At 44.0% G+C, this 24,520-nt stretch overlaps 1 protein-coding gene across 1 annotated transcript; it reads right to left on the bottom strand.

Annotated features, from left to right (window-relative positions):
• Window positions 1-2,731: 2,731 nt before the first annotated feature.
• On the bottom strand, window positions 2,732-8,584 carry MSC (musculin). The gene is given in 3 exon segments (XM_048508019.1): window positions 2,732-3,719; window positions 3,721-3,756; window positions 7,806-8,584. Coding segments are annotated over 3 exon segments (618 nt in total). The 5' UTR covers window positions 8,334-8,584; the 3' UTR covers window positions 2,732-3,665.
• Window positions 8,585-24,520: the final 15,936 nt, after the last annotated feature.

Here is a 24,520-nt window from a genome sequence, read left to right on the forward strand (position 1 = left end):
TTCCAATCCAGGAGCCCTTAAAGGCATAGAAGAAGCAACGAGACAGGACTACTCACGTTTGGCTGATTTTGAGCTCTAGTTGAGAGAGTTTCCGGTGCAATGATCTCTGAGTTTGGGGACGGGCTTTTTTTCAGAGAGGGAGGTGCTCAAGGAGAAAAAAAATAGAAGCAGTGGCATTTTCTTACATGAAGATATGTTATCAATTGTTTCTTTAAAAGGGGCGGGGAGAGATCTAGGATACGACATGCAGCTTAATAAATAGATTACAATAACCTCAAGCAATTTTCTTCTTACCTTTGCATTCAGTTCAATTTTTCCCTTCGACACCTAACATTTAAACCAGATTACTATAATCCAGATATATTTTAGGAACCTCTACTTCTAGAACTTTCTTATTGTCCATATGTAGTGTCTCATTAATGTTAAATTTGAAACAATTATTCATTTTTGCCCATTGTTACGTTTATTCCTTATGAATTTAAATTTCAAGTAAATACAGATACACAAGAGAAAAGTGGAAGTGAAATAAATGGTCCACTAGAGTGGAGGATTCTGCCACACAAAATACACAACTGAACTTTATTCTCTTACTGGTTTATCTTATCATTATTATGACCTGCAATATCTGGGCTACACTAACACTCCCAAACCCAATGAGCTCATTTCATCTTCTCGCTCCTTAACCACACAGATCTCAGACTCACAAGTTAGAGAAAAAATTTAATTGGGAAAACCAGGAACAGCTGTAAGATAAAAATAAATAAATAATTTAATAGCCAAAATGAAAATCAAAACCTCAGATAAAGGTGTGTTAAACAACCTGGACATTGTAACCTTTGCTGGTGGATGCCGAGAGCTATTTGGGCTAAATGCAGCAAGGGTACAAAAAGACAGATGCCAAAAACATCCTTCTCTTCCAGGGCAGAGCTCTGATGATGGACCCCCTTAATGTAGTTCTCCCACTATCAATCTCAGCTTTGCACTTTGTAAAAATGCAGGTGAGCATGTCTGAACACAGGTACAGATTTAAGTTCTCATAGGCCCCTTCTGCACATGCAAAATAATGCGTTTTCAAACCACTTTCACAACTGTTTGCAAGTGGATTTTGCCATTCTGCACAGCTTCAAAGAGCATTGAAAGCAGTTTGAAAGTGCATTATTCTGCGTGTGCGGAATGAGCCATACAAACCCTGGTTTGATTCCTCCTAAATATATTATCCTCCACAACACTGAGGGGGCAACATGGGAGCAGATTGTACAACGTGTATAGCAGCATAAGGTTTGCATGCATGCTACCAGAAACTGGTCCCTTGGCCATGCAGGTGCAATTAAAGAAGATGCCTTAATTTGATGTGGTGAATGTGCCAATCCATCCTGATTTCTTGGCGATGCCACAATCCCAGCAAGTTTCTAAGAAACAAAGACTTTGAAAAAAACAGCACTTTGAGATTCTTATACTATGAAAATTCTACAATGTTATTAAAAAATGTTTTAAACATAAATGGCTAATGTGAATACTTTCAAGTAAAGCATGTTATTTGAGAGTAAAAATTCCATCTCTGCATTGTCTTCCTCCCTCTATTTTTGAGTGTTTCAAATTTCTTAACTTATTCAACTGAAGAATTTCTAGACTATTCGACTTCTCCTTATTTTCTCAGTAAGATTCATTAACCAATTACAGCTGGGGTCAAGTCCAGAAAACAGGAGAGGCCCACAAGTTCATCATGCTGAAGAGAGATTGCTGTACAACCTTCTTTCTGGCTAGAAGTGTAAACACAAGACCAATTTTTCATTGCCTTAAAAAGAAGAAAAATTGCCAAAGTCTGTGGCAAATCTTATATAATTCAGTGCATACTCCTTTGCTTTCTAGCTCAGGTACGTGACAACTACTAGACCCACTTCTGAACTTGTTATAATAGCTTTCTTCTTGCATAAAAAACAGCATTTAGGGAAAAAAAGTGTTTAAGTGTTATTTCCAGATCATCAATGTAAAGGACTTCCACATGCACAAGAGGCACACAATTCTTCATGTGTTGGCAACCTCTCTTGCCGCATGAAGCAATTTTCCTGCTTTACAGCCAGGTTTTGAGGGAGTAGTTGCTACTAAAAGGGGGAAGCTGGAAAAAAACTCCATACATAAACACATCTGTAGATCCCAGCCCAATATTTATGCCCTCAAAATATGGGGAAGAGGAGCAGTGGCGTAACGCCCATGGGAAGGGGGGCGATTCCCCAGGCGGAGCTGCGGCGGAGGCGTGGCCAGGCTGTGGCAGGGGTGTTCTGGGGCAACCGGGGCTGCAGTAGGGGCGCAGGGCGTGCGCGCACCCTGGGCACAGTTTCTCCTTGCTCTGCCTCTGAAGAGGAGTGGCTTTGGGTAAAGGTCCCAGGTTCAACTCCTGGCATCTCCAGTTTAAAGGATCAGGCAGTAGGTGATGTGAAAGACTTCTACTGAGATCCTCGAGAACCACCACTGGTCAGAGTAGACAGGATTGACTTTGTAGACCATGGGTCTGATTCAGTATAAAACAGCATTGCATATTCAGGCCAATCTATAGATATATCGGTAATCACTGACCTGTGCTTATATAAGAATATGAATTCTGTATGCAAACCTGCTCAGGCTTTTGTTGTATTACTGTAAGAAAGACTTGCTCTACTGAATGCAGCCACTGAGTTCAGCTCTAGGAACACTTCCAAGTTTCAATCACACTATCACACTAAGGTTCTTGCAACAGAGCTTTTAATGTTGAGTATAAAAATAAAATTACTTACAATTGAAATACTGATTATGCCATTCATGAAAAAAGAACACAATAAAAGGGAACATTTCATAAAACCAATAGGGTTGAATGTTTTTAACTTTCTGATCTTTCAAGCCATTATGTTAAAAAAAAGTTCTCACCTTTTATGGCACACCACTTTTATCTCCAGTAAACAAACTTCTAATGGTTTATGCATTTCTTTCAATTTTCCTGAACATACTCTACAATCAATAGAATATTTCCAATAGGATCTTATGGTTACAATCCATGACCCATTTAGAGCCCAGTAATCATCTAAACAAATATGGCTCCACCTGCATCAATGAGAATGCATGTGTTCGGTTTGCATTCAAGTAATTTAATTTAATGCATTTATGGAACAGGTCTTGAAGGAGCCTGCAGAAGTTACCTTTTCATCTTCATCTTTAAGAAAATGTGGCTAAGGCCACAGAAGTAATCTTACTATTGCATAGCTGCCAAGAACACAAAATCGAATATATTATAAATTTGAGTTTAAATGCTATTCTAGAATACCACTTTCTTTTGGCATACAAATAACACTGTTTGGGATTAGCTTGTACGATCTATACTTTTGGTCCATGCTGTTAATTCTATTATTATCAATCTTTGTATATCCTCTTTAGTTAGTCAAAAAGGGTTCAGAGCAAGTTCTTCACGCACTAGTGTTAACCACACAAATGAAGGCCTTCCAAACACATCTACTCAAGCCGCAAGTCCAGCAAACTGTCTTCTTTTCTTCAGGATGGTTAAGTGAGCCTTTCCTTCCATCTGAACCAAAGCAGTGGGTTAAACTTTTACTACACAATCTGTACCAGTTTTGTTCGGTCCATTAAAAAACCAAGGTGGTTTTGTAGGATTATCCAGCAAGAGTATTGCTCTCTCTTCAACTAAGCTGTAGTTCCACATAGTCTGTTGGTTGTAGAAACCTCTTTGGCGTCGGATTCTGGTCTTCCTGAAACCACAAACGGCCAAGTCTGCAAATTAAAATGGAATTCCACATTAGAGAGTGAGTGAGAGGACAATATGAAGATACCAAAACTTCTATAATTATTTGCTGTGATTGTCAGTAGTATTTTTCAATACAATTTAAGGGATTATTTTTAGTCACTGAGGAGCAGTACAAAAACAACTTCTTCAACAAGTGTAATAAAGCATCAGTCTAGCACCACCCTGGAGACTAACAGAATTCATTGCAGCATAGCTTTTGCGAGTCACAGCTCTCCTCATCAGATGAAAAAAAATACAAAGACTTAAGTCAATGCATTTACGTTCACAACAGATGGGGAGGAGAGATGTTGCAAAGAGGCTGATTTAAAAAACAAGATCCAAATAAAAAAGTAGTCATTTGCTCGAAGAAAATACAAGATGCAATACAACTGTAGTTGTATTGTAGTTGTACTGTAGTTCTGTAGTTGTACTGTAGTTCTCAACACATTTAAGTCAGTAACTACTTATTATCCCAGGAGAATACATATTAAACCACATTTTCACCGATGTACACTATCAGAGATAAGCAGCTGTTTCTTAAATATTGACAAACCACAACAAACTAGTAAAATGCTAACAGACATGTACCAGCATTTGGGTCTTGGGGTGGTGGTGGTAGTAGTAAAGGTTTGTTATATTCTGGAATGACTGAGAAATATATGACGATCACTGTCATCAGCATCTGCTTTTTGAATTCCTATTTCACCACCCGCTAGATAGCCTGTTTCATCCTTCAGCAATGATATGGCAAATACCTTTGCCATATCAAACCAGCCAGTCTATAAGGGGCTCATGAAGCCATGTAGAAATGCGAATATGCTCTTCAATTCTTACCCAAACCTATCCTGCGAACTTTGTTTTGAGGTATTTTCTTTGCCTTATGAGTTCTCTTTTCATGGAGAAAATTGATGATCTTGCAACATTATGCTATTACACTTTTCACAGAAACAGTGTTTGACAGCAGGATTGTGGGGGAGGGGAATTACTGTCAACTCCCAGTTTCAGCACGTTTATGGAACAGTAAAAGAGAATATAAGAGTTTTCTGATTTTTTTAAAAGACAGTAGTACATTGGATTGAAATGGAAAAAGCAGTGGTGGGATTCAGCAGGTTCGCACCCCTTTGGCAGAACCAGTTGTTAAAATGGTGCTTGTAAACAACCAGTTGTTAAATTATTTGAATCCCACCACTGGGACCAAGCCTAACTGCATCTTCAATATAATCCTCTTTCGGCAAAAAGCTATGTATATGTTATCAAGGATTTCAAAGATTAGCTAAAACTGTACTTAGTTCCATGACATACAACCTATACAGGGTTTAGATATAAAACAGTAAAATTCAACAAATATCTGAACTACATTTGTTCATTTTCAATTGGCTAAGCTTGTTCATAAATTTGTTGTAGAAACAGAGACAAGTCCTTTTCAAATGTTATAGTGAATGCATATGCACGTACAAGCAGATGTGTGAATCTATCTGTACGAAAAAAAACCAATTTATATGTGCTCACTTTATAAATAAGATCAGGGACAAGCACCTGGATAAATATGATGTTTAGATCACGCATTTAGCTGTACATATTTTGAGAGAAATATGAAAATTATTCAGCGCGTACACAAAGAAAAAACAAATGTACCTTGTATAAGGATACTATGAGCATTCACTGCAACTTGTGACATTATGCTTAGAACAGAGTAACAGTGTGGAGAAGAGGGTGGACAACTCCAGATCTAATCCCAGGTCAGCTATGTTACTCACAGAATGGCCTTGAACAAGTCCTAACTCAAAGCAGCTTATATTAGTTTCTTTTCCTACATTTTATCCTCACAGTAGGTTAGACTGAGAGGGCACGTCTGAGCCAAGGTCCCCTGCAAGCTTTAATGGCAGAGTGTGAGTCTCATAGGCCTGGGTCTCCTAGATCCTAGCAAAACGCTCTAGCTACTATAGAAAATTGCTTCTCAAGACACAGCAAGAGAGAGCTAGCAAACCTCCAGCATGCAAGCACCCTTCTACTTACATTGATAATGCATACAGTTATGCAGTTCACTGTGATTTTCACCTGAGGTCTATTAATGCAAATGTAGATACACCTGCTATGCACAACTAGTAGTCTATGACTACCGCTAGAGGACAAATTTAAAGCTCAATAGAACACAGCAGTAAAATCTGATTTGCATAGTTCTGGGCTAGCCTGATATCACCAGATCTCAGAAGCTAAGCAGGTTCTGCTCTGGTTAGAATTTGGCTGGGCTTCCTCCCAGGACAACCTGTTGTAACCTGGAGACAGATAATGGAAAACAACCTCTGAACATTTCTTGCCTTGAAAACTCTATGGGGTTGCCATAAGTCAGCTGTGACTTAATAGCCCACATGCACACAAAAAGAGAACATAGCAACTAACAATGCAAGTCTAAGGCAAAATTACACCTTTCCACAACCACTGAAGTCAATAGGCTTAGCATAACTGTTCAGGACTGCCTTGTCAATGAACTTCAACAGTGAAACGGGCCAACTGAGAAAGAGAAAGCAGACAGATATCTATTCTCTCACACACATGAAGGCTTTATACTGAATCAGACCATCAGTCTATTGAAGCCAGGGCTGTCTACTCAGCTTGGCAGTGGCTCTCCAAGGTCTCAGGCAGAGAGTATTTCACATCACCTATTGCCTGACCCTTTTAACTGGAGATTCCAGGGACCAAACCTGGGAGTTGTTATATGCAATGCAGAGGCTTTCCCACTGAACCACAGCCCTTCGCTCAACCCCAACTTAAGTTCTTATGAATGCAAAATACAGTTCTCATTCTATTCCATCTCAACCTTACTATCAAACTCAACAAAAGAGCAACTGAAACAACCGAAGCTCCTGTGATGCCTGAAGCTTTTTAGTTGATAAAGGAGACACCACTGGGAGGATGCTTCTAAGTAGTTTTATAAATTATTGTGTGAGTAAAAGTAAACAGCAGGAAGGTTTTTTTCATGGCAATCTCAGATGGGATCTTGCTGGCTCTAGCCTAACTAGAATGCATTTGCTGCAGAAGACACCACAAGTGCTTACCTTCAAAAATAAAACTTATATAAAAGGTATCCCACATAAGGTTGCTAACCACACAAAGCCAAATTAATTTCTAAATCTGCTTGAAAGATGTCCTTTGGAATGGCTTCCCTTCTCCTAAATTCTGGGAATGTTATGGGATTACTATGATTTGCAGTTTGGGGAGGGGGCCCCCAAGAACTCTTTCTTTTTAATGCAAACTGCATTCTGACTCACCAAACGGTTTGCACCAATAAATTTGTGCCACTTTAAAGACTAATGTGACCCTCTGTTATCCAATGTATTCAAAAACATTTATTTCTTCACAGGCAGCATTGGTTTATTTATTCCCTTCTTAAGAGGATATTTTCTCACAGAAATGCAGCCAGGAAATAAAACCTGTAGCATTTCCAATAACACCTTTGAACCAGAAAACCCTCACACCAAATCTTAACTGATAAACATGATAATCGGCAGGGCAAAAGAACTTACCTGTCGCCAGCATCTCCTATAAACTGATCCCTGAACTATAAAGTATTTGAAGTGAGCATGCCAGCATATAACACTGTGTGCAGGGCCCTCATTTAAATGCAGCACTGGAAGGCAGAAGAATTTACCAGTGCCATCTTTCAGGCACCCAATATAACGGGTTCTCAGTTAGTAACTTGTGCATCCTGAACTGTTTCTTTTTATTATCCGTTTTATGAGCTGCCTCGGGCCCCATTTGCAGAGGAAAAACATCTAGCCTAAGAAGTCTTACAAAACACAAAACGTGTTCAACCCCCTGAATGAAGCATCGCTCTGGCAGGTGCTGTTCTGGCGGGCTAACGTCGCACGCTGAACTGAGCGCGCGCAAATGCGCACGAGGCGCCCCTTCTGCCAGCCCAGCCTCCTGCTCAGCCCTGGTCTCCGTCCCCCCGCGCCAGTAATCCGCCGCCCATCTCCGGGCTGCAGCCAAGCAGCGGGGCGACCTCCTGCCTGCGCCGCCCCCCGAGGCCGCTTACCAGGTTGACGGGGTGCACAAAGCCCTTTTCGTAGCGGTCCTCCTGCAGCAGCTGTCGGAGGTGGGCGATGTAGCTGGAGGCCAGGCGCAGCGTGTCCAGCTTGGAGAGCTTGGTGTCGGGCGGCACCCACGGCAGGCTGGTCTTGAGGCGCGAGAAGGCTTTGCTCAGCACCCTCATGCGGGCTCGTTCACGCGCGTTGGCCGCGTTGCGCTGCGTCTGCTTGCACTCCGTCACCGCGCCGCGCCCGGACGCCGCCTGCTGCCTTTTGCCCCCGTGGCCTTCGACCGCCACGGGCGCCCCCGGAGGCCGCCGCCGCCTCCTCTTCCTGGCTCCGCACTCCTCGTCCTCGTCCTCCTCTTCGTCGTCGTCGTCGTCGTCTTCCTCCGCAGCGGAGGAATTGTCCAAGGAGGGGCAGGGCTCTCCTCGGGGGCGCCGCTTGGAGCGGGGCAGCACCGCGTAGTCCAGCTGCAGCCCTCTCAGGTCCATCTCCGACAGCTCTTCGGCGTCACTCAGACAGCCCGTAGGCATAGCCCACCCATCCAGCCCCAGACGCTCAGGCCTCCGGCGGGAAACGGGTTGAGGCAGGCTCCCCTTCTCCTCCCTGCTCACGAGGAGCTGCCTAGCAGCTTTGAGAGTGGACTGCCTGGTGCCGGGCTATATACGCGAGGGGGAGCTGGGGCAAACCATGTGCGGGAGGGGGTGAGGATGTAGGGGGGCGCTGCGCCCATCAGTCCCCCCTCCCCGTGAGAGCTCTTTAGCCGTGCCCCGGCAGAGCCGTCGGGAGTAGCTGTCTGGGCGTTGCTATGCGGATTAGCACCTGACGAGCGCGCGCTGAGAGCCGGCAGGGGGAGAGGCGCGAAGCAGCCAGCCGAGGCCACCGAGCTCCTCGGCCGCCCCTTTGCTCCTCCCTTTGCAAACGGGGGAGGGAAAAGGGATGATTGCCCGGCTCGAGGGGCTGAGATTTGCAGCAAGGAAAAACAAAGATGGTTTAGGAACAGAGCAGTGGTGGCCTCACCCCAGAGCATCCTGGGTCCCATGTGCGGGACGGGAGCAACGCAAACCGCAGGCTGCAAACAGAGGCCTGTGCGGCACGACGTGGTGTCGTCGAAGGGCGCCCAGATGATTGCGAAAAGTGGATTCCGTCAACATCACAAATTGAAACTGTAAACAAATCCAGGCAGCCGTTCTCTTGGATCTGGACTCTAACTCGCTCGCCTAGAACTCTGCTCTAGTTGAAATCTAAAGAAACATCTTCAATAAATTCTATTGATCTCTTCCTGTCATATTTCAACGGAACAGCTTGACGCTGAAGACTTACAGAATAAGAATAATCCAGCGCCATGTCGCATAACTGCTAGTTCTCTGGCTCCTGGGCTGTTATTAAATGGATCTGCACCTGCTGTGGATTTTTATGACTAGCATGTAAGCAGCAGCATGCTCTCCTTCCAGAAAAGGCAGGGGTTGTGCAAGGCAAAAGCTCACCGTATTTTAGGGCACTTGAGAGAGGCAAGTTGCCATTGATAGCAGGTAGTTCTATTAAAATAAATAGGAATTTATTGGGAAAGGGTTGAACAAAATAACAGTCATGAAATCGTCTGTAAGTGTATTTCTCTGAAACAGATGGGAATTATAAGTGCAGAATGGCAAGGGAATGGGACACTTAAAGGCACTTTCACCGCATGTTGATTCTGCACCCGTGCTGGGATGGCGAGTTAATTAAGCCTCGTTCATGTAAAAGGTGCTTTGGCAGAGTTTATTCGAGCAATCCCAGCGCAACTGTGAGAGCTCTAATATATCTAGATCGGTCATTGAGCATGTGCAAAGTGTTTTTTGTAACTGCAGTCGATCCCCACGTGTTTTGGTCAGAATTAAGGGCATGCTAAAGTCTGCCTCGAAACCATCCTGTCTAACATTCACGGCCTTACTTAAATCCACGTAAAGCTGCTTTGGTCCGACTAAAACATTTCCAAGGAGGAACTTGATGCAGCAGAGTTTTCAGTTGGCAGCTCTGGATGGCTGCCGAAAGTCTCCTTGATGTCTGGCTGCGGTGAATGAGCAGCCCTTGTCTCAGCAGACCCTTGTGCAATGGTGAAGGGAGTGAAATGTTCTTTGGCGAGCCGCTGATGGCTGCAGCAGGTGGAAACCTCTGTCCTTAATTCCTGCATCTGCAATCTTTTCGTTCCGTTCATCTTCCCACCAAACGGGCGTTGGCACCTTGATTCGCTTGGCACAATTTCCCACGAGCTGATAACGCCGGTTTCCCGCCCCCGCCCCTCCTTTTCCTTTACGCTTTATCTTGGATGGAAGGATCTCTCTTTCTACCCCGCCCCCCCCAGGGACCACTTTTCCCAAGCGCAGAATATTGGTGGAAGCTCTGAAATGCACTCTGGGTCGAACTTGGCACTTGGAGAACCTGACCTTGAGCTGACACCGGACCAGCGTCTTTGACTCCGCTTCCGCCAAGCAGGTGGTTACTTAGCGGTACTCCTGGGTTATCCCTATCAATATATATACATACACATATGTACATTCTGCCCCCTCCCTCCTCCTCCTCTCTCTGGATTGTTTATACAGGTGCAGTCTGAACTCCTTCCTTACTAAAGATTAATGGGAAGGAAAGTGCTGGATTTCTCTAAACAGTGGTGCAAATCTTGGTGCCCGGCCTTAAAAGCGCCGGTGGCGAATCCTGCCTTTCGCGCCTAGCAACCCCCTCCCCCCTCGATTGAACTTCCTTAGATGAAGGATTTGGGAGCTTAATGGCTGAAGATGCCGGTTAGGCTGTGCCAGCCCCTAGTGAGGAAGGGGTGCGCTATCCAAACTGAGCCTCGGTCTGTCCGAGTCGTGAAGACCGGTTGTGGTTTATGGGTGATGAAGAAAAGGCATTTTGCACGTGCTCAAAGGCACCCTTTCCATGATAATTTCACAGTTTTGGTCATTAAACTCTATCCAATCAGGTCCCTTGAAGGGTGAAATCCGCTTTAAATCAAGGCAACCGGGAATCGCAGCTTTTCATTTAATATCAGAGAAAAGCGAGCAGAAGACACCCTTTATTTTCTCTTTAGGATAACAGACGTTAACTCCTGACAGCTGCAGTGAATTATCTGGAAAGATCTCCACCCCCCACCCCCGTAGCAGTTCCACTGAGAAAGGGGTGTGGGGAGGACACATTTGCTCTCCGTTTGGCCAGTTTATCCGTTTTCCAAATAAATTATTCGAGGGGACAGAGGGATGACGCAATGCCTCTTCTGAGTCGATAAGGAAACTTCGGAAGGGGAAGCTCCTGCAGTTGATGCCAAAGGCTCCTGCCTTATGAAACCAGCGTGGCCGGATCAAGAAATACGGGACCTGGCTAGGACATCCGGTTTCGAAGTCTCTGTCATTATAAACGGACAGCCCTCCATTTCATCACCCCCAAAGTGAAATTCACAGTATTAGTGTCGGGATGAAACAAATAAGATCTTGGACGCAGAACGGTCTCCAGTCAGCTACAGAGTTGTCTTTAGACCAATTGGTCCCCTAATGTCCCACTGATACGAAGTCACTACCCAGTAAGGGCTACATTAGAGTCCCGTAGCACCTACAACCCAACGGGATCTTTGGGGTATCAGCTTTGGAAAGTCAAAGCGCCTTTTTTCAGCTATCTGAAAAAAGATGTGCACTTTCAATCCACTTCCACAGTTGTTTGCAAGTGGATTTTGCTATTCCATATAGTAAAATCCAGCTGCAAAGTGCACTGGAAGTGTATTGAAAGTGAATTGTTGTGCATGTGCGGACGGGCCCCTCAAATGCTCGAACCTCAAAAACTTTGCTCATCTCTGAAGCCCTGCTAGTCTCGAATCTGCAGGCTACACGTCTATCAAACTGCACCAAAAGAAGCTCTCTCATCTGCAAAAGAAGGTCCCCGTCGTGACCCCATCCTGCTCGGCCTGCTTTCTTCTCAGCAGACTTCTTAGGGTTTGTAATATGTGCTGTTAAGGGGTTGCAGCCATGCGTAGAGGTCGGCTCCTGTGAAAAGTGGGGGGGGGGGGAGGGTTCCAGTTCCAAGTCAATACTGGAGCAGATTCGACCTGGGGTAACTACTGGTCTCCTCAAGTCCTTGCTTTTCACCCCAAATTCCAACGTTCAGATTTTGTAGCGGATCCCAACCTCTAGAGGTAGTATTTTTATTTATTTATTTATTTATTGTTTCGATTTATAAACCGCCCCATCCCCTGGGGGCTCTGGGCTGTATTGTCAAAGGCTTTCACGGCGGGATTCAAGTGGTTGTTGTAGACTTTCTGGACTGTGTGGCCGTGGTCTGGTAGATCTTGTTCCTAGTTTCGCCTGCATCAGTGGCTGGCATCTTCAGAGGGACTCGCGGTTTTCGTGCTACCTGGGGCCTGGGTTATAGCAGAGGCCAGCTGCGGGAGGCTGGAGTGGGGTGTCGTCACCCTGTCGGTACGTTTTCCAGGAGCATCGAGTTCGTCAGTGCGTCAAACAGAATCCGATCATCCAACAACCTTCCCATTAAGAGCCCCCTGGATTTTAAACACTGGTTTCAGCTGCCAGTCAGGAGTATTCTCAAGGCTAGACGTGAAAGGGTGGCTTGCTCCTAAGTCAAGTGTGAGTCTACACCACAGGAAGTCCCACTTATCCAGTGGGATTTGCTCCCAGGTAAGAGGACCTTGGGGGTAGGATAAGGGCGTCAGGCAAGCCCTAGCAAACCCTCAGTAGTCAACATGAGGCCAGCAAGGTCTTTCCTAGCCCCAACCATCCTGCAAGCTGTCAAGCGAGGAGAGGGGCCCGCGAGAAGGTAATTGACACCAAACGGGGTATCGATGTCCCGCCTTCAGGGTCCTTTCTCTGAGGCTATTTGGTCTTGCCTTGGCCGCAGCCAAACGCTCGCTGCGAAAGGGAAAGATAACTTTTCAGTTCCTGGAAGGAGCTTTAGGAAAATAATGTTTAAAGTGCCTTTTAGTATTATTGTTGTAATGTAGAGCTAAGCAGGAAATGATGAAATGGCCCGAGTGGCAGTAGCGGGTGCGAGGGGGACTCGGCTGGACCGAACAAGCCAGGAAACTCAGCATATTCATTTTCGGTCTGAAAATGCGGAGTTCCTGATGGATTACGGCAAGATGGCAGGAAGAAGCAGGCCAAGATCTCAGGAGCTCCCAGCTGGCCAGAAGGTCTGGCGGAACTTCTCGGTGGCCCAAATCCCCAGTGTCAGAAAGGCTGCTGAGAAAGTTTCCGAAGATACCGCCCAGATTTTTACCAATGATAACTGTAAAAAATCAATAATACTTAAACTGATTTCTTCCAGGGTCCTGCCAGTAGCTCAGACCTCGACCTGAAGCAGTTTACGGGAAGCGACACTTTAGTAAGTGGGACTGATTTCAAAGCCTGTGGACACAATTACTCGGGTCTTACACAGTAGTATATCAACACATTTTTAGTATATACTTCCGAATAATAACTGCTCAGGATTGCAGCGTCTGGGCCTTGCGAAGCTGTCGCTGGAGCTCCCAGGGATTATTTAAATTTAATTTCACGCCCGAGGTAGCGTGATTTTATGCACATTCCTCGGAAACAGATTGCCCCCTCCGCTTAGCAAGGGTTGGCGTTTCACTGGCAGGCCACACCGAAACTCAGGAACTTTCTTCTGTCTTTTTGTAGGGCAGGAGGGAAGGGCGGAGCGAACGGGCTTGTAAACACATCCCACAAATAACTGAAGTTTTCATACTTCGTGTATGGTTTTCGGGGGAAGGAGAGCTATATTGTGCCCCGAGCTTCAGGTGAGGCAGAGACGGCCTTTTATTCAGTCCTGCAGCAGAAAAGCTTTGCTGTGTAGAGTGAAAAGAAAACCTAGTTGACGTTAAGGGAAAATGAACAATGATTGGGATTAGGACATTATGCAAGCAATCCTATGCACTTTTCATTAAGCCCCATTGAACTCAGCGGTCCTTCTTGCTAGGATCGGACTGCGCGGGGAAATGCGCCAAAACCTACAGTGTTCACAGGGAGGAGGGCCTTCCTCAGGACTAAGCCGGAAGCGAGCCAAATCCCGCCTGCTGGCTTATTCCAAAGGAAAAAGGGAGAGCTTCTGAATCATCCAGCGAATCTGGGTCCCGAGGCTGCTCGAGGGCTGAACCGAACCCTCTATTCAGGCTTGACCGGCCTCCGCGTTTCAAGAACGGCTCGCTTGCTTGGGTTAGCCAGCTGCCAGCGAGCCGTTCTTGAAATGCCGGAGGCCGGTCGTGCCTGAAATGCCAACCAGAAGGAAAGGGCCCGCGCGCTTGTGTGTGTGTGGTGGGGGGTTACCGAGGGGAAACTAGTAGGGGGAGGGGGGAGGCTTTGCCGAACGTCTGAAGAAGGAAAGGGGATGACATCAAACGTGTGCAATGGGGGTGGTGGGATAGTAACTGCTTCGCGCTGTTGCTTCCTTCAGCATGGGGACCTAGAGCCAGAATAGACGTCCAGCCTCAGCGCAGAGAACCCACCGAGCAGATCGACAAGCGAGTCCGGTTCAATTGGAAACGCGGGTCTTTTCAGAGGGTGGTCGGGTTGGTCTGTCGTGGAGAACAGGTAGGCTGGTGTCCCTCGGAGACCACCAGCGAGAGTTTGGGGGACCTGAGCTTGGCTCCCTTGGCCAGACCTCGTTTGTCTCTGAAGGTGCTGCTAGGCTCCAGCCTAGCTGATCAGCCTGGATCTCATGGCTTTGATTTGAGCGTCTGGCCCTCTAAGGAACAACCCTAAACTGGTCTGCTCTGCTCAGACGTTCCCGCCGGGTTATTCAATGGGAATACTCCACTGCAAACCGACTAGCCATTCTACTGCTCAGCAGCCGATAATTCAGGTGTTTGTGGCTTCACCCCTCCCCCCCCCCCTCCCGCCTCTTTACTGGCGCTGCGAATCGGATCGACAGCCAGGTGCTTTCAGGGCCAGAAACGGGTCGGCACCTCTTTGCCCCAAAGGCCGGATTTCTCTTGTCCACACGACGCCGCGTCAATGACAGCAAAAAGGAAGGACCTTCCGGTAAACCCCCCCCCCCCCCCCCCCCCCCCGGTCCGTTTTGCTCAGGTGTCCCTAACTTTCAGCACACTGACTTTCCCCTGCGGAATAAGCAAGCCAACTCTTCAAATACTTCCTGGCGCCAGAAGAAAGTTCTCGTGTAATGGATATCTGGTGGTGTGAGAAAAGGGATTCCGCTCTCTTTGTCAATCAGGATGGAAAGGAAAGGTGGGGGGAGCAGGCGGAGAACCCCCTTGATAAAGCGCCCGTGGGAGCGCCCGCATTTTGCCCTGTGGTGCTCCTTTGAAAGACGACTGGAATTTCCAGGGCTGTTTGGGTCCTGTAGGTATTTGAAACAAATTGATGAAGCAAATAAGCAGCCAGCAAGCTTCACCACAACAACACCCCCCCCCACCCCCCGTTTAAGAGATAAATCCACAGGCGCAAGACAGAAGGGGTGGGGGTGGAGTGAAATCACAGCGCCCTCCCCCTGCTTGAATTTGTTAGTGAGCTGATTCCCTTGGGAATAAGGAGGAGGAGTTTTTGCACCTGATCGCTCATGTCACATTGACAGATCAGGTTGACTTCTAAAAAGATGGTGAAAGAAAAACTACACAGAAATCAGAGGAGGGGGCCAATTAGGAATGAAAAAGGAGTTGAAACTACATGGACAAATAACTAGCGAAGGAGTAAAGTGCTAGTTGCAATTACTGGTTGTTTCACACTAATGGCTCTGGGTACAACTGGATACTTGGGAAGTGTCCCCAGTGGCGCCGGAGTTGGTACTGTGGGGGTCACTCTTGTGCTATTCGACTAAGGGTGTAAGCCTCAGACCATGAAAAGAGTGAGGTCATAGCTTTGCAGATGAAAAGACTTACCACCTGGGAAAGACCTCAGGTAACTGTTTCCTAGGATAGATGCCTGTCTGAGAGCTTACAGTATGGAGCCACTGCTGGTCAGAGCTGGCAATACTGGCCCAGGACAAGGCACCATCATATGATGCATTCTGTGTGACCTGAGCTTCTGATTGGGACCTTCTGCTTAGTAATTATGCTGCTAAGCTACTGCAGATAATGCTGCAAATGACTGAAATGTGGTATATTAGGAATGAAAAATGTGGTATATTAAATGTGGTATATTATCATCTAAGCACTGATCTATATTTGATCAGAGGTCTGGTCAAGACAACAAATGTACAGTGGCATTTTATGCTTAATGTGCTGTTATGCCCAATGAAAATGGAGATGAACAGGTGTGTTAGCAAACCATGATAATGAGCAATGGAGTTCAGTTCCAAAGGACTGAATATCGAAAGCGTAGAATGGATGAGAATTAAAATCAGGACAATTGCTGCATTGTGAACCCATCAGAGATGTGTGATATCTGTATTTCTTTCTGTTTTGGTTGTGCAAATACCATTGGATAAGTCTAGAATAAAAAAACCTCCATTATCTATGTTTGTTTTCTATTTTCAATTCTCAGTTGAGTGTAGCCAAACAAATTATTTACATTTAAGATAACTGGCTTCACACAGGACAGATAGACCTGGCTTTGCTTATGTGCGAGAAACCTCCAAAAACGTAGGTTGAACACTGAAAGCTAAGCTTACCCGGGACTGACTCAGGGTGTTCTGCTGCCCCCAAGCAGCTCCTAGCTGGCACATGTGGGGAAGACAATGGGCAGAGCTTTTATTTGTTGACTCCTCCCCAATTTCCTGTGGTGAGTGAAACTGAGTTGTGTGCCAGTGTCACAAGACCCAAGGAATGGTGAGGTGTCTGGGAAACAGAGACGTAGCTGGGCCAAACTGTGCCCGGTGCGCAGTGTGTTTTTTCCGCCCCCCCCATGGCTGCCCCATGGCACCCCCCACAGCACAAATCCCCCTCCCCCCTTTCCACACTTACTTATGTTCCTTTTCTATTTCTAGTACTTTTTGAGGCTGAAAAAAGCGGCCTCTTCACAGTTCAGGGAAAAAAACTGCCTGACAAACTACACTTCCCAGGAGACCTTGTGAGTCCCAAGGTCTCCTGGGAACTGTAGTTCCTCAGGCAGTTTTTAGCCTGAACTGTAAATAGGCCACTTTTTTCAGCCTCAAAAAGTACTAAAAAAAGAAAAGGGATGTAGGTAAGTGTGGGAAGGGGGCGGGGGGCATGTGTGCCATGGGGGGGGCTGCAGGGGGGCCATGGGGAAAAGGGGGAGGGCCTGGGGCGATTTTCTGCCCCCTAGGCGTGCGCCCGGTGCACGACGCATCCCCTGTCCCCTTGGTGCTCCGCCATTGCTGGGAAACAAAACTTCTTCCTCAAACTGTATCACCCAGAATGGACACTTATGGTAGATTCTGCATGGGCCAAAAACAGCAGTGTAAAAATGGTGTGAAAATGATGTAAACCCTTTTACACCGTTTTAAACCATTTTACACCATCTTCACACCACTTTCACACCGCTGTTTTTGGCCCATGCGGAATCCACCTTAGATTGCTTTTTCACTACACCAGCCTGGGATTTACTTTTTGAGTCATTTCATGCTGCTGTAAAAGGATTTCAAAGGGTGTTAGACAGATTCATGGAAGAAAGGTCCATCAACAAATATTGGCCACAGTGAGTAAAGGGAATCTCTATATTTGGAGCAGGAAACCTCTAAAACAATGTCAGGAAAAAGCCACTGTATGAAAATAGTTGGCCATTGTATGAAACAAATTGCTTGACTAGACTGACCATTGGTTTGATTCAAGTAAGGCTCATCTTGTAGTTTTATGTATCTCCTAATTTCAGCTGCTTCATTCTGTTGCATTAATGGAGTTGGCTTAAATTAGAATAGTTCAGGTTTAATCTTGATCTGTTGCAGTATAGTTGAAGACCAATATGTTCAGGAGTTTTTGATTCTTAGAAGATACAGATTTAAAGAGAGAGACCTCTTGTTCATCCTGGAAAAAAGCCAACAAATAACTGCTTTCATTAAGATCATGCCTTCTAAATATATAAAAATGAAAACCTTGAGACATTTTAAATCATAATCCTAAACAGAATTACTTCACTGTCGTGATCTTAATGGACTGTAACTCTGGTTAGGATTGCACTGTTAATACTTACTATATTTTGAGACTTAACAGTAAGTTTAAATCAGGGCTCTCATGATTCACTTGGAAATCTTAATGTATCATAGTCTGTAGCTGACTTTTAAACTGTAGAAGAGCCAGAGTTGGAAGGAACTCTGACTTGACCTAATAGTTCTACACACCTAATAGTTCTAATAGTTTTAGATAAGGAAGAGTATAGGCACGCTGACTGACCCCTGGCTTTGCCCTATGCCAGCAAAGCAAATGGCCAGTTCATCACTGGTCTTTGCTGATGGTGGATCAGTTAATAGCTCTTGCTGTATTATTTGTATCACATTGTAGTTGGGATAATGGTAGAACACTCTAACTTTGTTCACATGTTAGAATGAATGCACATATATAATGCAGTATGTGTATGCACATGTTTGTAAGAAATAACCAATGTGCTTTCACTTCGCAAATGAAATCAGAAAACCTCTGAAGATTCCAGCCACAGTTGCGGGCAAAACGTTAGGAGTTAAGCCACCAGACTAGAGCCACACAGACTGGAAAACCCACAACAGCCAGTTGGTTCTGGCTGTAAAAGCCTTCGACAATACAAACTTTTTATTGTTAGAAAATGTAGCAATGCTCTGATGAATAACCACTCTGATATAGTATCTGTAATATTTTACTTTCCAGATAATATGAAGTCAGTGAAGATTGACAATGATTAAACATGTTGAACAATTGATTTGAGATACAGTGAGATAATCTCAGAGATGGAGAACACGCACCTGCCATCCAGATGTGTCTCATGATAGCAATGTGCAAGAAAATCCATCTTGTTTCAGATATTTCCTACTTACAGCATATAAAATGCTTTCAATAATGTATATTCTGCTGTCTGAGGTTTGGGAATTGACAGATCAGTTTATAGAAATACAAAAGTAGAGTTAGGGATGGTTCCACAGTATCCAGAGTACCTTTTCAAGATAATACTTTTGTTTTAGCAGTACTGCATGTTTCTAGTAGCAAGGACAAAATATTTGCCAATGGAAAACTATTTATTTTCCCAGCATCCACTGATATTGTTATTGCAGTGTGGACATTATTGTCACAGAGTTACCAGGAGCCACTGGGTAGTTTATCTGATTTCACTTATTCTTTTTAGCACTTTCAGGCCCATGACCCCTGTATGTCAGGGATAATACCAGTATAGCACAGTTATATTCCAACCAACAAAGCTGAAAGTTCTCCTTTACATATATAGGAGGAGATAGGGTTGGAGAAGATGAGATAGTCACACACCATTTTCGCGTGTTTGTTGGTATCTGCAAGAGAACTCTGAATGTGCTTTCTGTTTTCTTTTCATATGCTCATCTGGCAAAAAAAGTGAGTTACAGATGTTTGACTAGCATTAACAGTAGGAGCAATGGAGTATTAGGTGTAGTGGCTTTAATATGTGCAAGTCAATAACAATTTTTACCATTAACAAAAATAGAATGCAAACTGCTTTGTATTTGAATGTATTAAATGCTTTGGATATTGTTTTCTACTTGTTGGATTTTAATATTTTCATTTTGTGTTGGCATATTTGGTGGATGTGGATTTTTTTAAAAAAAAAAATTCAGACAATGCCTGTCAATAAGCTGACTGTATCATCTATTTAGAAAGGCTATATTAAAATCAGAGAACTAGATCATTGCTAAAAGTGTACCTTTACAAATTACTTATTTTAAGGAATGTCATATTTGGAGTTAGCTGGTCCAAATGTATCTTTAAATTCTAGTAGCAATATATTGTAAAACAACTAGACACAAAAGTACATGCTTTGAGTTTATATTCTTTTGTACATCTTTTATTACCAGCATATTTCGAAGCTCTCACAGTCTTGTTGGACTGATTAATTCAAGTGAAAGAGAGAACCATTTGAGAAATCCCCACTATATCTGGCATATAAAAATTATTTACTATATCATAATTTACAAAAGTCTGGCTTACTATCTTAATGAGCAACAAAAGCATATCAGGAAAATCTGTCTCACATGGTAACACATCTTACTTGGAAAATGTTGATGCTGCTTCATTTTAAGGCAAACATGCATATCATATCTTGCTATGAAATGTTATGAACAGCATCAAGTCAAAGGAAACATGTTTCACTTTTTAATGCAGCAGATCAGATGCTGTGTGGAGGTTCTATTAGTGGCCTCATTGAAATTAATGGGACTGTTGATGGAAGGTTTGATCCCAAAGGCTACAGAGAGAAACCTCTAGGTTGGGCACTAGAGTTCATGTTTGGCTTTGCTGTCACATATTTAAAATTAACTACATACTGAATAGTCTGGATACAGAACATTAAAAGGATTTAACTTACAACTGTACCATTTCACCTGGTAAGGATCCTCTACTGTCTGCTTTGAACAATCAAAATTAATACTGATAGACAGTAGTATCAGAATCTAAAATGGCAAGAGTAACCTGAAACGGGGAAGAAATAGTTTTCATGAACATATTTTCAAGAACATTTTTCCCAAACAATGAAACTGTGAGGGTATAAAAAGATGGATTTGCCTCCATTAATAGTGAGGGCTAGTTATTGCCTTCATTTTGAATTTGCCTTATGATCTCTTCATGCATTTACTTAGATACCACCATGAATTTCTCAGTAACCCCCCCTCATTTTGTATTGGCATATTTGGTGGATGTGGATTTTTGGGAAGCTTTTTTCTGAGAGAGTTCTGGAAAGTCCCTCTCTTCTGAACTTTTTCTTTTTCAGAACCCATGGAATTGGATTTTTATAACTGTTTTATGTCTTAACAGCTAAGCTATTATTAATGTGGATTATTTTATTGCTAACCATTTTGTGTGCAGGAAACGTTGTCTAGAAATATTTTAAATATTTTACCTCATAAATATTTAAATAAACGACACAATATTCTTCAAAAGCATTCGCAATTTGTTCATCTAATACTTATATTATGGGTATTGGGCATTGCCAAATAAAGAAAAAGCAGAAAAAATTCAGTGGGTGATTTACAATTTATTTACACATGTTACCCTTTCAGCTCAAGAAATAGAGTCCTTAAAAAGAAGAGTTCTGTTTCTATGTTTTCTTATTTATTCTCACTTGCTCCTCTGTGCTAATATTGAATCCTGAGTATTTCTCCTGTCTGTTGTTGTTAATTTGGTTGTATTGTGGATGGGCAGTCCGTCAACAATGAATGTTGCATGTTCAAAGCTCCATTAAGCCTGAGATCCAATGCAAACTTTTTGGGGAATGCTTTGTAGTGAACTGTGAATTTCACAAAACTGACTTCTGAGCAGGGTTGCCAAGCAATGTCTGGCAACTGGCAGAAAGCCTGTGGGCAAGGATGTGGGGGAGGGCCACAATGCCAGCTGCAGCAACACATCACTTCTGTAAAAAAGTGGGAAATTACATAGATAGCTCTAAGCATGAACAAAACCCTATGATGAAACCACAGAGTTTCCACTGATTCCTACAGCTATCCTCCGTGACTTCCGCTTTTGTTTAGATCCCACCTTGAAACCGTTCCAAAGCAGAGTTATTGTTCAACTTTTGTATGGGGTTGAGTTTGGGGTCTGGGGTGACAGCAAGCTGGGAGACAACCAAGAACTCCTTTTTCAGGGAAATTCTGATTGTACCACTTGCCCTACTGCAGGTCAAAGTTGGCTTGCCCTCCAACAAGGCAAGTTTGCACCCATGTTTCTTTAATTAACTACTGGAGAAAGTTGAAAATATGCTCCTTGTCATAATCTATCAAGATGGTGTTTTACCCAGCAACAACAAAATACCTCCTGGGTCACTGGTTATCATAGGATTTTTTTGTTCCTACCCAATATCAGCTGATTCCCTGGGTCTCACTATGGATGACCCTAATGCTTGTGTCTGGATATTTAACATAAATGACACTGATGACAGACAAATTACTATGAGCTCCAGATTTTCTCCTTGGTTTAAATTGTTTAAAGAGGACCACACCAGAACACTTTACTTGTACAGCATCACCTTTCATAAACTTAAGAGAAGCCTTTACTGCCATCAAACAATGTCAGATGCCATGTTAGCCAGCCACTATTTGCAAAAACCAAATTCTCAGTGAGTGTTTTGTGGACTTCCCCTACTACATTCTGTTTTACCATCTTTACTCAGATCCCAGATCCAAGTTTTTAAGATCCATTTTACCCAGGCTAGCTTTGCCCTAAAGGTAGACAAAATAATCTCTCTGCTTTCTGATGTTGACTTGCAGGTCACTGTATTATGTCTTTGTATGCTAAGAAAATCCATGTGAAATTTGTGCTTGACATTTAATGGGCTGCATTTTATATGATGTTTTAGCCCTAGAAATTTTAACACTCTGAACTGTACTGAACTTTTATTGTTGTATTAATGATTCCTAGATGGGTAGGTATTTTTGTTGTATTGTTTACAACATAAGATAAATTTTACATCCCTACCTAATCAAACTTTTCTGGGAGGAGGCTCCCGTATGTGAGACTTACTTCTGGGTAAACCTGCTTAGCATTGCTTCCCAACAGAGGCGTACTGCCCACAGGGACATATGGGGTCAAATGTCCCTGGGCAGCGGCTGTTTAGTCACATGGGGGTAGAAAATTTCCCTGCACAACCTCCTCCTTCCCCCCAGGACTGGCAGCTCCTGCAAATCCATGTGGCCATTTGGGACTGCTCTCCTCTCTGGGTTCAGGCTGCAAATCTGCAGGGAGGGCTTGAGAGGGCCACACCCTAAGGAGCCAAGCCCGTCATCCAACAGGGGCTCCCAAATGGGAGCAAGCAAACTACAAGTCCCAGCGATCCTTGCCATCTTTGTCCTGCCCCTCCAGTCCCTAGGTTGGCTGCAGTCGCTGTTGCCATCAGTTGCAAGGTAGGCCCCTGGCCTCCAGGAAGTTCCTTGCAAGTAGAACCAGCCATGAGCTCAGATGAGCCTGACTAGGTCATGTCCGCCCCCCGTCATGGTTATGACTGCCAGTTTGCTGCTCTAGGCCAGCCGGCCTCTGAGTTGGGAGCGACTCTTGAAGGGACTTCTTCTCACCCCACCTTCACACTTTGGAAGGAGGTCAGGTGCAGCAGAGATCAGGCGGTACATCAGGCGGTACTCCCCTCACCCCCACAAGGCTGCCCTCTGAACCATGGCCCCCAACCAGGGAATGTGAGAAGGTGTGGGAGGGCGGCCGCCCATGGGAAGGGCCCCAGAAAACTCAGTTCTTGCCCCAGGCTCCATTTTCTGTTGATAAGCCACTACTTCCCAAAGATCATTCTCTTTATTGAGTTTTCAATAACAGAAGTTATTACTACAATCATAATCATTTTAAGATAGTACAAATATCTTCAGTTCCCACCTTCCATTAAAAGATATATGTCTTAAGCACTAGAATCTTATGATAATATCACAATAATCAGATGAAAAATAGAATGATAATTTTGGTTCCTTCTCACCAGTGGTGGGATCCCAAAATTTTAATAACAGGTTCCGACGGTGGTGGGATTCAAACAGTGGCGCCGCCGTACACACGCACCTCCAGTCCCTATTGGGCAGGGAGGTTGCTTTAGTAACCCCTTCTCGGCACTCAGAAAAAATTAGTAACTGGTTGGATCCCACCTCTGCTTCTAACCTCAAGTCACAGCAGCAGAAGTAGCAAAAGGGGATTCTCTTTCCTGGATTTGTCATCTTAAGGTAAAACTTTACTCAGTTTTCCGAGCAAATATTAATGCAATTTGTTTTAAAAAGGAATTCTACAGGGTTGTAAGCCTAAGACTACTTTCCTAGGAGTAAGTTCCAACAGACTGAAAAAATCTTGCGAGAAGTTCGAAGCCATATCCAACTCTCCATTTAGTCTTGATTGATTAAATATTTCAGCTAGAATACTTAAGTTTGTGATCTAGATTTATAACTCAAGCATGAGATCTGCTTTGATAAAATATGTGCTGAAGATAGAATGTATTGATAACTTTACCAGCACATCACCAGAAAGATGTCCATTCAAACTAAAGCCACAGTTCAGACAAACCACTCAGAAGTGTTCATGCAGGAAGCATAAGCATGCCTGACACTTATCTTTTTATTCAAAAAAATCAACACGTCTTTTCTTTCCACTACTGATTCCCAGCTGAATCATAAATAGATGTTTTTGTAATGATCCTTTAGGTTAAAACAACATTTCTCAATTTATCAGAAGTCTTCCTGCCAGAAAGACAGATTCAGACAGACAAAACATGTTCTCAGCTAATTTAGGAACAACTTTGGATTGCAGATTATTATTGCAATATTTTGCACACCTGTTCACAAGAAACAGAAAGGTCCTATGGATCCTTATTCAGAGTTGAATGGATTTGTTCCTAAGCGTGGGTAGAATTGTAATAAGTCCCTCAGAATTTTAGTAAAAGAAATAAGGTTGGGCTGTGCAGACCACAAAATGTTAGTTTGCTAGAATTAACTACTCAGCAACAAAGCTACAAAATTGTGTAATATATTTTAATTTAATCCTTTCACTTAAAATGCAGTGTTACCAGACAGACCCATGGTGGGTGGCAGAGGCCTGTTTTCTTAGGACAGAAGTGTCTCTACCTATCCTGCCAACCTTAGAGGTGGCCTAGTAATGCAATGCCAAGATGATGCCATCCCTGCACTGGCTCAGTGTTAACACAAAATCCAA

Source organism: Sphaerodactylus townsendi, linkage group LG09 (genome assembly GCF_021028975.2).
Source record: "Sphaerodactylus townsendi isolate TG3544 linkage group LG09, MPM_Stown_v2.3, whole genome shotgun sequence".
Lineage (NCBI taxonomy): Eukaryota > Metazoa > Chordata > Lepidosauria > Squamata > Sphaerodactylidae > Sphaerodactylus > Sphaerodactylus townsendi.